The sequence below is a fragment of the Hemicordylus capensis genome, chromosome 1, assembly GCF_027244095.1.
Source record: "Hemicordylus capensis ecotype Gifberg chromosome 1, rHemCap1.1.pri, whole genome shotgun sequence".
NCBI classification, from domain to species: Eukaryota; Metazoa; Chordata; class Lepidosauria; order Squamata; family Cordylidae; genus Hemicordylus; species Hemicordylus capensis.
The window spans coordinates 267,960,783-267,975,407 of NC_069657.1; the positions used below are offsets into that span (position 1 = coordinate 267,960,783).

Below are 14,625 nucleotides of genomic sequence, written 5' to 3' on the forward strand. Positions count from 1 at the left end.
TGACCTCCATTCAAATATGCTTTCTGATCTTGGCTTAGGCTATTCCATCTATCACTTTCTCACTTGCACGTAATCTATCCCAGCACGCCCAGAATCCATTTCCCATCTGCAGCTTGGAAAACTTTCACTTCTCCACTGTAGGCAAAGGGGATCTTTGCCCAGCAATTTAAGCTTTCAAAAAAATCTTAGATAAGAGCAGAGAAGCACCTCAATAGCCTCAGATTCCAACATCTCATATTGTTACACTACAGCTTCATCATGCTGGGAAAATTCAGTGATATGCTCACTTTCCCCTTTTAAACTGTTTATACTTAACCCACACCACCATCTCTTGTCCTGTCCTGCAGTGAACAGAAGTAAACTGTTCCCCTTCTCTTTTTTCTCAAACAGATGCAAATATTTGCAAAGTGCTAGCACTTTGATCTTTTTTTGGTTGAGAATGCTGACTTTCCTATAAAATGTTTGCAGTCTCTCCAAATTTTATCTCTTTTCCAGATTTTGTATTTTATGTATTTATACAGTGCCCTTCAAAAAAGGTTTTAGCAAGGCAGCTTACACGTTCAACACAACAACAGCATCCAAGCTAACAGTGTCCACCCTTTCCTTTCCTCTGCCTCTATGTTGAGGGTCCCTGAACCCTCAGGGACATGAGATGCATTAGAGGAAAGGTGGGGGGGGGGAGATTAGTAAAAACAGCCCCTTTCCCATTGCATGAGCAAAATGTTCTGACATGAAGATAACATTGGCCTGGATGTAGCCCAACAACAATACAATCAAAACAATAATATATCAGTGTAGCAGTTAATAACAAAAACATGAACACACCAAATCAGGAAATGAAAATACAAAGGCCTGAGAAAATAGGGAGGTCTTACTCTTTGCCCAGCACCATAATGACATTAAAGTGAGTGGCAGGAGATCCTCTCTGGGAAGACCGTTCCATAGCCGAGGCAGAGTAGGCCCTCCAAAAGATGCTCTCAGTGTGCGAACAGCAGACTCATCTGAAGACAAGTGATCCTTCAATACAGAGTTTCCTCTGCTCTCCAAGTCATTGCTAACATGCTGAACACTCTCACATTCTTCTTGAGTGGAGATTTTTTTATTGCTATGGTTTACATGATGGATATCCAGTTTACAGCATTTTCTTCTAGCTCCTATTTTTCTTTCTTTCTTTTCCTTTTTTAAGAGAATGCCATGTGGAATTATGTATTGACTTAATTATGGCCTCTATGAAAACTAAGGATGCTAATTCATTCCTTTGTCAATTACTTTATCAAAGAAAAGAATCCTGCTAGTCTGGCTAGCATGAGTAATTTTTTAAGAGAGTCATGTCAACTGCCAACTAATAGCAGCTCCATTTTTTTTCTAGGTGCTTACAATTTAACTGTTTAATATTATTCTCCAATATCTCCCCAGTTGTAGAAGTCAAAGAAGAAAGTCTGATTTTCTAGACTGGCAGAAAGCATATACCGTGCCTTTTCCCAGCTTTCTAGACTACACCAGCTATGTATGTATTCTATGTATTCTTCTGTAAAAAAAGGACTTTTTGAGAGATGAACAGCTACAATACTCCTGTGTGAATGTCATCAGGCCTCACTGATTTGAATTCAGACTCAAAGCTTTTTTGAACTGTTCCTTCATTGCCTTGATCTTCAGCTATTCCCTGTTCTGTTAAATATATAATATAGTTAAGTATTGTTGAATTTATTATCACAGCTCTGCTTCTTTGCAGAGATGGCAAGAAACAAGACAAGCAAGTAGCTGAGCAAACTTCATTTTGTTTTCTTCAAATTTGGCACTCAAGATGCCAGTCTGCCTTGCACAGAAGCAAGGCATGTATCCTATCTATATGTCACTTTTTAGTCACAGTTGTTCATGCTTCCTACTAATACAACACAGCTCCACACAGATTAACCACAAAACAAACTGTCAGCCACTCGTGATGTTACAAGACAGTAAGATACTCACTGGAAAGGACAATGAACCACCTTGTCAGTTCCAAGATCTAGAGACCATCCTCATTCCTGATGACTTTCTCAACTTTGCCTATAGTTCATGCACAGGACACAAATCTTGCCTATCCAAAGCACACAGCTGATCTAAGCTTCACTTCAGATCTCCTTGCACCAAAAGGAGGCAACATGGAGGCACTTCTAGGCAACTCTGTTTCATTTTAATACAACAAATTAACCACAGGAGAGGGCTGTGTTAAACCTCTCTCTCAGGATGTGGTAGCTTGCTTTCTTGCATAATTTTGCTTTTCACGTAAGGAATAGTGAAAAATAGTGTATCCTCACCTACAATCAGAAGGAGTACAGCCCATTTCACCACTGTAGGGATCCTACCACTTTGTTTCATTACATGTGTAGATGTGACAAATTATCCTGAGACTGTTTATTTCAGACAACAGTGCTGGTAGATGGTTATATTTTAGATCTATTCTTGCATCTGCTCCAGTTCACTCCGAGAAATTACTGGAGTGAACTAGAACAGATGCACTGTAAATTAGTGAAGCATTTGTTTACTTGGCAAGCTGGTTCTAGTTCTGCCTATATAGACAGTAACTCTGTTTAAAAAAAAAGATGAAGTAAGGGTTTAGGGGGCATTCTGAGAGACCAATAGGAAGAAGGCACTACTGAGTCAGTTTAAGGAGACAACTGAACTGAGATTGGCTGGGACACACTGGAGATCCCAAGTGGCAGTTTAATTGTACCTCAAGGGAGTCTAAGGTAGTGTGGAAAAGGAACTGAGGAAAGTGGAAAGTGAGAGTATTGAGGAGGAAAAGGTGCCACAAGAAGGGGAGTGGAAGGGCACCGTGTACTCCCTCGGTACTCAGAATTGAGGATTGAGTACGAAGGGAGGAGGAAGTGTGGCTCCAGTCAAGATGCCTTCTAGGAACTGCATCTCTAATCCCGACCCTCCTTGCTCAAGCAGATTGCATCAACTGGAATCTGTGGTGTTCTTCAGTTTACCAGTTTGTTTTTAAAGTCTGTCTACAAACAGCTACAGAAGGAGGCGAAAGAAAAAAGGGGAGGTTTCTTTTTTTCCTGTGTTGTGGTGGCTCCAGGGGAGACAGAATGGGAGTTGGTTCTGTAGTTTGGATACAGAGGGGAAATTAACACCTGCCATAATCTCTTTAGTATACTGTACTATTTTATTCCTAATTTTCCCCAAGCACTGACTGGGCAAATTATGTTGTACTAAACAAACATTATTATAATACTGAAGCTGTACATCTCCAATATTCAAAGCCACATCAAAGCCTTATTATGACCCTAACACAGGAAGAGTCATTACCAGTGGTAGCAATATATTTAATTCTCCCGTGGCTAATCCCATGAGTGGCAGCTCTCGCGAGAGTTTGGAGAGCTGCCGGATAGCCACGGGGATGGGGAAGAAAACAGCCATGGCATCTGGCGGAGGCAGCCTGCTGGTGGAGCCACGCCGGTGAGGTGAGGAGGTGAGGCCATGCTAGTGGGAGGCGGTGACCAGCCGGCTGAGCTGCACCAGTGGGTGGTGGCGGTTGGCCTGTGGAGCTACGTGATAGGTGGAGCCGGTGGCAGGCCGGCTGAGCAGAGGCAGCTGGCGGGTGGGAGGGAAAGTAAGTGCCAATGGGTGGCCGGCTAGAAAACAATGGCGGCAACAGTGGGCGGGAGAAAATGGCTGGGCCATACTAGAGGCACAGATGCTCTCCGCCTGGCCCAGCTAGTAGTCACAAATTCAGAAGTGCAGGTGTTCTCCATGACAGCCCCCATGGCCATGCTCACCCCAACAGCCAGAGAAGCCAAGAAATACCATCGCCCTGCACTTGCGCATCTCTCCACTACACCCCCTGGTCATTATATATTTAGTATATTTAGAGAATGGGGGCAGCAGAGTTATACCAAGTGCCCTACATAGTCAAGAGGGTTGTCTGAAAGTAAAACCCTTTTCAGCAGGATCAGGCCCGAGTCTCGGGGGGGGGGGATGTTTGAACCTCCAGAAGTAGATGACTGCCATGGATGTGCCAGGCCCTGGATAAAAGGGGGTGCCAGAAGCAAAGCGAAACAGCATACATTAAGGGGCTGGGGGGGGGAGAAACCAAGTAGCCCACAGGGCAGAGGAATGTTGGCAACTAGAACTACCAGCCTCAAGATGGGGGGGGGGGAAATGAATGTAGTCCTCTGTCATTGTGACTAGAAGGGAGACCGCATTCCTGTCCTGGTAAAGCAAAAAAGTCAACACAACTCACAATAAATGGGCTGGAAAGAACCAAGGAAAATGACCTTGCACCTCCTCTGGAAGCTAGGCCTGTTTTTTAAAACTGAAGCACCAGATAGTGTCAGAACTAGGGATTTCCACTCAAGGAACAGGCCCACAGTTCTTCTCACATACCCATCTCTCACCACACAAATCTACCCATGTCTAATAAGCAAAGAGGTATAAAAGCATGGAGTTGTCCCTGAATCCACCCTTGTGGGGAATAACTGGCAAAATCTGAAACAAATCAAGAATGCCTGCATACTTGAGTGCAATCCCAGCCACCATACTTGCAAGTAAAACCCACTGAAATCAAAGGATTGACTTTTCAATAGAATATGGTTAAGATCAGGCTGTAAAGCTGCCTACTCAGAAGAATCCTGGTTTTTGTTCTTACAGCTCAGAGACTGCAATACAAAATCCCTGCTGCTGGCTAAGCAGCCGTAGCTGGCCAGAATGGGCTCACTACCTACCAGCAGTATTCAGTGGCTGAATGTGACTTACTGCATGAGGCTGCATCAGCCTAATGCGAAAGTGTACGGATGCCACTCAGCCTGACTTGTTGCCCTAATTAACCACATTTTTCACTTGCCACCTTGGATGCGTTTCTAATGACTCCAAACTGAAAACACATTTAAACATTTCAACAACAAATGCATTACCTGAACTCTGAGTCCCATTTTGAACTCAAGGTCATGTTGCACCTATTGGCTCACTCTAGTTATACTACTGCTGTTGAATGCAGAGGGAAAGTTTGTTTCAGTTTCACTCACCTATCATTTAGTCAGTGCCCACAAAGAATCCTCAAAGCACACAACACACCAAAGAAAATAATTCTTAACTAAAAGTCATAGGTCATGTACTTACTGAGATTGCACCATTGTCTAGACCTACGGACAGCCTTCTTGTTTCCGGGTTAATGCACATGCATGAACATGGAGCTGGGGGAAAAAATGAACAAGTTGATGAAGTCATAACTCTTATTGTTCTTGAACGTCAATGGGCTACCAAGCTAGTTTTATCTCAGCCTAGGGTGGGGGGGGGAAGGAGAGGGAGAGTAAAGGATCTAGTGCCTACTAACCTTTGCTCAGTCTAGAGGAATATTTAAAGGCTTACTGGCAAGCCTGCACACTGAGGATCTTTCTCATCCCACCCTTGGGATCAATGCACTGGGGCTCAAGTTCAGGCACACGGGGTTAGAACCAAACAACAAGGATGGTATCCAGTGCCAAAGAGTAATGACAAATCTGCCCTCCTTGGAGCAGCGTTGATGCAGCCAGTTGTGGTTCAGCGTGCTTACATTTTTGTAAAGCTGCCTGACTTTCAGATTGCATCCTAGCAACAGATTTTCTGAAAAGGTTCTACTTCAGTGCTTTTTAATCTTGTTTCAATGAAGAGTGAATGGAAGTAGACACACTGCTTCGGGTCAGCAATATCTCATGCCTTATAATTTCAGAAACTGTGAGTATTGCTTTGGAAAAGTGGAAATAAAATGTTCCCTACTCATAGTTGGTTAGAATTTTACACATACACCTAGACGATTTTTAGAGAAATAATATGTTACCATACTTTTTGTACTTTAAAAAGGTTAACTTTTAATCTATTTAATCTTGATAGTTTAATAGTCTTTCAAGGAGCCAGTTTTAATCACCGAGGGCAAATTTTTAAGAGTGAGGCTGAGGGTTAAGGGTACATCTGTAGAGGCCATTGTGGTTCTGTTGTGTTACACTAAACGGGAATGAAAGAAAATATTAACAGATGGCCTTTCCTGCCAACAATGTGGTAGCTTTTGATTATCATTTAAGTTCACACACTTACAGGAAAAAGGCACCTCTACTGATTTAGCAATAACCAAGTTTCAGTGCAATCTTTCAAACCAATCAATTTTTAAAAACCCAATGATCAACCAAGTAGAAAATCTGTAATCTACAATATATTTACTGCATCAACCTTGAAGATTAGAATGCAAATTCAAATCTCGTCGCTGTAATTTTGCAGGTGAAAGCTTATATTTTTAGGCCACAAAAGCTGACCAAACAAAAGATTGCTCATTCTGGGCTTCTCAACACAGCAACTATGACCTAAACTAGCTGGTCTAAAACAGGTGGAAGTCCTGAGGATATGCTAAGAATTTGGCAACGTTAATAATCTACGTTATGTACGTAAGTGCAAGGCTGCATAGAATCAAAGCAATGTTCTATTAAGAATATTCAAACTTGTAGACTACTGCTCTTCTCAAAAGTACTTCAACATAACTATCCTGTAGAAGAAGGTTGTTTTAAAAGTTCCAAACAATTGTAGATATCTGTTTTACAGTATGTTATCCTATTAGTGGTGATCCTTTCATGGAGGTAAGGTGAGGCTGTTACCTCAAGCAGTGGATTTTGGGGTTGCTATCAGTAGCAAGATGCTTACAGCCACCTCACTTGCTTTCCTTTGCTTGCCTCCAGGGAAGCTCTTCGCTGAGTGGTGGCACAGTCACCGCAAGATAGCCCTCTATTGTTGCCTCCTATCTCCTCCGCACTGAGTGCGGAGGAAAAGGACAGGGAAGCAAGAGGAAATAATGAAAGGGCAATAGAGTATAGGAGACGTTCTACAGAGTGTCTCCTATACTCCATGGAAAGTGCAGGAAATGTCATATAGACCATTTTCTGTACTCTTTGCCCTTTCCTCATTTCCTCTTCCACTTTCTTCCCCATGTCATTAGTAGGCCAGTGCAAGAGGGGCAGGAGGGTGTTAGCTGGGCCAGGATGTAGCAGCAGTGGGTGATCACGTGCATCTCCTTGCACATGTCTAGTGAAGTGGTAGCAATGGTTGTCACCATCACAAACAAAAGTGGTGGCATACAAGTGGAGTGGGGAGAGAAGGCATTTGGTGCCCAACTTCAGTTATGCCATGGTCTTGGGTCACCAGAGTCCCGCCTTCCATCATAAAGGAGAGTTAAGCACTCTCTCAAACACATTCAAACAAGAGTTGCTTAGTTCTACATAAATATCAAGCTACTCTCTGCCATGTTGGGAAATCCCTGTGTCGTATTTTTGCATTGGCAGCTGTTATCACACCAAGAACATCTATGGATGTACAGGAAGACTTAGAATTCTACTATCTCAGGGCTTGGGGTTTTAAGAGAAGCGCCTCAAAGAATTGTTACCTAGTACTGGAAACATTAATTGGTCTATAATTCCACCACTGTCAGTCTAAGCTTGATTTGCAAGAATGAAATTAACCACCATATGCAAGATTAGAAAACTACATAGTAGAATTCTAGATGTAGCTACTGTAGGAAACACACTGTGCTATCTACGTATAATTTTTGTGAGTCAGAGACAAGCTTGCTGTGTATACCCCGCCTCAATCCACCCATCCTTTATTCAGCAGATCTCCCCCACCTCCTCCTCCACGTTTGTGTATTGATGTACACACACACACACACACACACACACACACACACAGATATTGATCAGAAACAAATGTACCTTCACATTTATAAACAAAGATTCTCCTCCTAATTAATTTATGCTACAGTAGAGCCCCCCACCACCACTAACTGGCCCCCACGTCGCTTCCAAGCCATTCACTCCCTAAATGCCTGCCTACGGGCAGTAATGGGCTGGATGAGGGATAACAAATTGAGACTGAATCCAAGCAAAATGGAGAGGTGCTCATTGTGGGGGATTGGAATTTGAGGGATAACAGATCTTCCTGTGCTGGATGTGGTTACACTCCTCCAGAAGAAACAGGTATGCAGCTTGGGAGTGCTCTGGGATCCAGGCCTCACCCTGGCATCTCAGGGGGAGGCTAGGGCCAGGAGCGCTTTCCATCAACTTTGGTTGATTTGACAGCTGCGTCTATTCCTTGAAGAAGACAACCTCAAAACAGTGGTGCATCCGCTGGTAACCTCCAGGCTTGACTACTGCAATGTGCTCTATGTGGGGCTGCCTTTGTACATACTTCGGAAACTTCAGTTAGTTCAAAATGCGACAACCAGACTGGTCTTTGGGGTAACTCGGAGAGACCATATTATGCCTGTTCTGAAACAGTTGCACCGGCTGCTGATATGTTTCTGGGCAAAATACAAAGTGCTGGTTATTACCTTTAAAGCCCTGAAAGCGTTAGGTCCAAATTACCTTAGAGAGCACCTTCTTCTGTATGATCCCCATCGCAAGTTGAGATCATCTGGAGAGATCTGTCTACAGTTACCACTAGTATGTCTGGTGGTGACTCGGAGCAAGGCCATCTCTGTAGCTGCTCCTGGCCTATGGAATGTAGGGATGTGCACAGAACCACGGAGGCGTGGTCCGGCACTGGGGGGAGTGTCGCTTTAAGGGTGGGGGGGTAGTACTTCCCCCTCCCGCCACTCTTCCTCCTCCGGCGCTCGACTTTAAGGTAACATTTTTGGGGCGGCAGGTTTCCTCCCTGCTGCCCGTCCCCATTGTTGGCTGCAAAGCTCCAGAGCAAGTAGAAGCTGGCGCCACGCATGTGCCCGTTGCGTCGCACGCGCGCCTGTTGCTGGCAGCAGCGCGCGCACTGCATACGTGTGATGTTTGTAGTGCACACGTGCCGGCGGCAGCAATGGGCACACGCCTTCTACTTGCTCTGGAGCTTTGCGGCCAACGATGGGGGCAGGGGCAGCAGGGAGGAACCCTGCTGCCCCAAAAACGTTACCTTAAAGTCGAGTGCCGGAGGGGGAAGAGCGGCCGGAGAGGGAAGTAGTACCCCCCCTTAAAGCGACACACACACACCGCCGGACTGGCCGAATTCTGGACCGGTCCAGAGGCTTTTTGCATGGCTCCAGACTGGTCCGGGCACACCACTAATGGAATGCACTTGTGACAGATATCTGTAATTTAGGCTTGTTGGCCTTTAAGAAAGCTCTAAAACATACTTTGGCCTGGCCTTCCAAGGTTTTTAAATTGTTTTTAAGTATTTTAATTGGTTTTTAAATGGTTCTGAATTACTTTTAAAAGGTTTTTAATATTATTTTAAGTAGTGTGTTTTAAATGGTGTTTGTTTTTATGTTTTTAAAACTTGTTATTTTTTTAAACCACCCTCAGGGGTGGTCTAGAAATGAAATGAACTAAAAAATAAAAAGACTTTATATAAAAGAAAGCCAAATACATTGGTGTCCCCAATGTCAATTAATATATAAAAACTGTCTAAACTGAATAAAATGGAGTAATCAAACTGATTTTATTAAACCAGTTTTAAAACTGATTTATCATACTCATTTAAAAACCTTTTTAAAAAAAGACTGACAATTCTTGTTCAAATTTTACTGCAGATAAAACCTAAATATAAGTTTCCATGATTAATACAGTTTTGATTTCATTAATTAAAATATAGGACAAATTTAAAACTGTGTGTCCTGATGTGTTACCTATGGCTTCATTGGTATCCAATCCAAGTTTCAACAATAAAGCAAGTACCAGAATCCTTACAATGTGGAAACTATAATCAATACATAGATGTGATTGAAAGCAGCGCGCCAACATATAGAAACAATTGCAGAACAGGTTGGAAGTAACAGACTTCTGTATTTCAGCATTTCCAAATGAGAAGTTTCTAATTGGAAAGTCCAAGGATAGCTAAATTCGCAAACAAGGCCAAGTGAATTTGAAAAATAGAATAACCCAACAAAGCATTTTAATCACATATTTGTTCACTTATAATAGTAGTAGAAAGAAGAAAGAATCAACATACATATACATACATATGATGCAACAAGACTTTATGGATACGTCTTCAAGAAGAAACATAGAGACATATGTCAAGGATGAGATGAATAATTTGTTCTTTAAGAGAAGATGGATATAAAATGCTCACTAAAAATAGTATACAACTGCATAAGCTGCATAAAGTGTATAGAAATAACAAACATTGTTGGCCGTAGAAAGAGGCCCTCTTACAATGTCAGTGGCCATGGTGAAAAGAAAGAATGTTTTGGAGAAAGGCAACAGGTCAGGTATTAGATGTTAATATTAACTTGTTTAAAATAGGCAGTTAAGAAATAAGAGATGGGCTGCTGATCAATATGACTGTAGCCACTAGAATTTACACCAAGTATTGGCCACAGAACAAGTTCCCCAGACTTCAAAAGTATTAGAAGTATGGAATATGGTTATTATGGAAAAAAAACTGATAAGTTATATTCAGGTTAGAGAGAAGATAAAATAGAAACACATTTGTAAAGTAGAAGAAATTATTAACTTACTACTACTACTAATAATAATAATAGGAAGAAATGGTTCAATTCTTACTAGAATAATAAGCAAGAAGGAAGTAGTTTTATTGTTTCTCCTTAGAACAAACAAAAAGAAAAGCCATTTTATACTTTTTCTGGACTGAACTGATTAAAATGTTTTGATGTTTCTTATTTAAGATTGTTTTATGTTTTTGTCTCCCAGGAACTTTGAAATGATTCTGTGGAGGACCAGAGTTCAAATTGATTGATTGATTGAGTGCTGTCATGTTGCTGTCGACTCTTAGCGACCACAGATAGATTTTCTCCAGGATGATCTGCCTTCAACTTGGCCTTTAAGGTCTCTCAGTGGTGTATTATCGCTGTCATAATTGAGTCCATCCACCTCGCTGCTGGTCGTCCTCTTCTTCTCTTTCCTTCAACTTTTCCCAGCATTATGGACTTCTCAAGGGAGCTGGGTTTTCGCATAATGTGTCCGAAGCATGACAGTTTGAATCTGGTCATTTGTGCCTCGAGTGAAAGTTCTGATTTGATTTGTTCTATTATCAATTTGTTTGTTTTCCTGGCTGTCCATGGTATCCTCAAACGTCTTCTTTCACGTGGGGGTGTTGACAGAGAGGCCAAATTTCTAGACATGCCAGATGACTGCCTTAGAACAGTTGGTTGCAGAACCAATCAGAGAGAAGGCAACCATGGACTTAATCCTAAGTGGTGCGAGATTTCAGAGTTGTAGAACCACTGGGTAACAGTGACCATAGTGTGATGCAATTCAGCTTATATGTGAGTAGAGCATTGCTAAAGAAGTCTAACACAGATGCATTAGACTTCAGAAAAAGAAATTTCTCAAAAATGAGGGAACTGGTGCACAGGAAGCTGAAAGGGAAAGTCAGGGGGGTAAAATCACTCTAGAAAGTATCGAACTTATTCAAAACCACAATACTAGAAGCTCAGTTGGAATGTATACCAAGGAGGAGGAAAGGTACCACTGAATTCAGGAGCACGCCAGCATGGCTAACAAGTAGATTCAAGGAAACTATAAAAGGGATGACTTCCTTCAGAAAATGAAAATCCTGCCCAAATGAAGAGAACAGAAAGGAACATAAATTCTAGCTAAAGCAATACAAGGAGACAATAAGGGATACAAAAAGAGCGGGTTTTCTGCATATAGCTACAAGCGTCAAGGGGAGTAAAAACTTCTTTAAATATATCAAAAGCAGAAAACCTGCCAGGGAGGCGGTTGGATCCTTAGATGATGAGTGCGTGGAAGAGACTGATAAGGAGATTGCAGAGAAGCTGAATGAGTTCTTTGCATCTGTCTTCATGGCAAAGGATACTGACCATATGCCTGCTGCGGAACCAAGCTTCTCAGGCTTGGAGGCTGAAGAACTGGGACAATTTGAGGTGATGAGAGGGGATGTTCTAATCCAGGGTTTCTCAACGTGTGGGTCCCCAGATGTTATTGGACTTCAACTCCCATAATCCTCAGCCCCAGTGGCCTTTGGTTGGAAATTATGGGAGTTGAAGTCCAATTACTTCTGGGGACCCACACGTTGAGAAAACCTGTTCTAATCTGTCTAAAATTAACAAATCTCCAGGGCCAGATGGCATCCACCAGAGAGTTATGAAGAAACTCAAATGTGAAATTGCTGATCTAGCAAAAATATGTAACTCTACATTCAGGCTCTGTTCCAGAGGACTGGAATAGCTAATGTTACTCTAATTTTCAAAATTGGGGGATCCGGGAAACTACAGGCTGGTTAGCTTAACTTATGTGCCAGGTAAATGGATGACAATAGAAGTACAGGTCTTGCTGAAGGAGAACCAGCATGGCTTCTGCAAGGCCAAGTCTTGCTTCAATAACCTTTTGGAGTTCTTTGAAAGTGTCAACAGGCATGTGGATAAAGGTGATCCAGTTATACTTGGACTTCCAAAAAGCTTTTGAGGAAGTTCCCCACCAAAGGCTCTTGAGTAAACTTAGCAGTCATGGGATAAGAGGACAGGTTCATGCGTGAACTGGTAACTGGTTGAAGAATAGGAGAGTACAGGAATTATGGATGTGCATGAAGCATGGTCTGTCCTGGTTGCATATGAATGGGAGACTAAATGTGTGAGCACGGTAAGATATTCCCCTTAGGGTATGGAGCCGCACTGGGAAGAACATCTAGGTTCCAAGTTCCCTCCCTGGCATCTCTAACATAGGGCTGAGAGAGATTCCTGCCTGCAACCCTGGAGAAGCTACTGTCAGTCTGTGTAGACAATATTGAGCTAGATGGACCTATGGTCTGACTCAGTATATGGCAGCTTCTTGTGTTCCTAAGGTTTGTGCACTGGTTTGGAACCGAACTGGTCAGAATGGTGTTGCCAGCCATGCAAATGGCACACGTGCATGCATGGACACCATGTGCATCCTAGTGTTGAACACGAGTTCTTGTGACAAATGCCGCTACAACAGGAAGCTGCATATGGCGGCAGCGAGCAAGTAAGAACCTGCTCTCTTTTCAAAAAATTCTGCTCCTTGCTCCCCTACCCGCGACACCAAACCCTAGTAGGAAAAAATTGACAGTTTTAAAAATGGATGGAAGTAAGAAGTGGGGTCCCACAGGGGACCAGTGCTCTTTAACTTGTTTATAAATGATCTAAAAGTTGGGGTAAGCAACGAAGTGGCCAAATTTGCAGAATACACTAATCTATTAAGGGTAGTGAGATCCGAAACAGATTGTGAGAAATTCCAAAAACATTTCTCAAACCGGGTGAGTGGGTGACAAAAAAGCAAAAGCAGTTCAATATTAGCAAGTGTGAAGTGATGCATATTGGGGCAACCCCCCCCCCAACTTCACATATACACTGATAGGGTCTGAGACATCAGAGAATGAGGAGGAGAGAGATCTTGGTGGACAGCTTGTTAGAAGTGTCAACTCGGTGCGTGGCAGGTGTGAAAAAGGAAAATTCCATTCTAGGGATCATTAGGAATGGGGTTAGAAATAAAAATGCTAATATTATAATGACCTTGTACAAATCTATGGTGCAGCCACATTTGGAGTACTGCATGCAGTTCTGGTCACCATATTTTAAGAAGGACATTGTAGAACTGGAAAGGTGCAGAAGAGGGCAACCAAGATGAGCAGGGGCCTGGAGTACCTTCCTTATGAGGCAAGGCTACAGCATCTAGGGCTTTTCAGTTTGGAAAAGAGGCAACTCTTTTTAGGGAGACATGATAGAGGTGTATAAAATTATAACTAATCTATGGAATTCTCTGGGGTGATAGCCACTAGCTATAGAGTTCCAGAAAAGCCTTGGTGACATTTTCTATTTTTTGAATTTAAAGTGCAAGGTAAGCCTTCCTCTACTGCAGTGGGGCGTCCTCAGATTCCAATGAAACATGCACAATGGCACTCGACACATTTCCAATGCAACAGCCATGCTGGCTGGGTCTGTGTAGGAATTTGCAACCTCTTAGCAACAACATACTGGCATTTCAGTGCTGGAAAAGTATGGTCTGCATGCAATGAGCTCTGCATGGATGAGACACACCTGGATACCTCACAAATAAGTAACTGTGGAAACACCTGGAAAGTACCATCTAGGAAAGCTTTACATAGGCCTTACACAGCAGCTTCCTGTATTATAACATAATCTGGACTAACCAAGTGGCTTGTAACTGCACCCAGAATAAAGACTGCAGAATCTGTACTAGTCCCCACTCATGCAGGTGGCTGTTAGTGGGCTGCAGCATGCAAAGAACAGAGTCTACCAAAGTCAGGAATTTGACTGATCTTCACATCTAACTCCCTCTGAAACAGCTACATATCAATGCAGTATATATGCATATAGCACATTTTGAAGAGGCATGAAGAAATTAAACACCCTCAGAATATTTTAAAAAACCAAACAATTGCAAGATTTGAAATTGAAAGTAGGTGCACCTATAAGCAGTGAACATGAAACCCAATCCTCCTTCCCCGTCTCATTTGTGCTTTTTTTGGCAGTTTCCCTTTACAGCCATTACCACATTATTTAAGCTCAGTGAAAATAATGCCCATGTCCTGTATAGCATTTTTAATACCCAGTGAAAGTTTTTTCCATGTATGTAACTTAAAAAAAAAAAATCCTATGAGTGCTGCAAACAATGTACCCAACAACTACTGGCAACATACCCAGGCATTTTTCATAAGCCTCCAAAATTCTAT

At 42.4% G+C, this 14,625-nt stretch overlaps 1 protein-coding gene across 3 annotated transcripts in view; it reads right to left on the bottom strand.

Moving 5' to 3' along the window:
- Positions 1–14,625, bottom strand: part of WDFY2 (WD repeat and FYVE domain containing 2) — a 70,381-nt gene that overhangs the window by 17,917 nt on the left and 37,839 nt on the right. For all 3 annotated transcript variants that reach the window (XM_053285110.1, XM_053285112.1, XM_053285111.1), the window contains one exon: positions 5,107–5,180. In XM_053285110.1, coding sequence (XP_053141085.1) covers positions 5,107–5,180 — 74 coding nt within the window. The remainder of the gene's footprint in view (positions 1–5,106; positions 5,181–14,625) is intronic.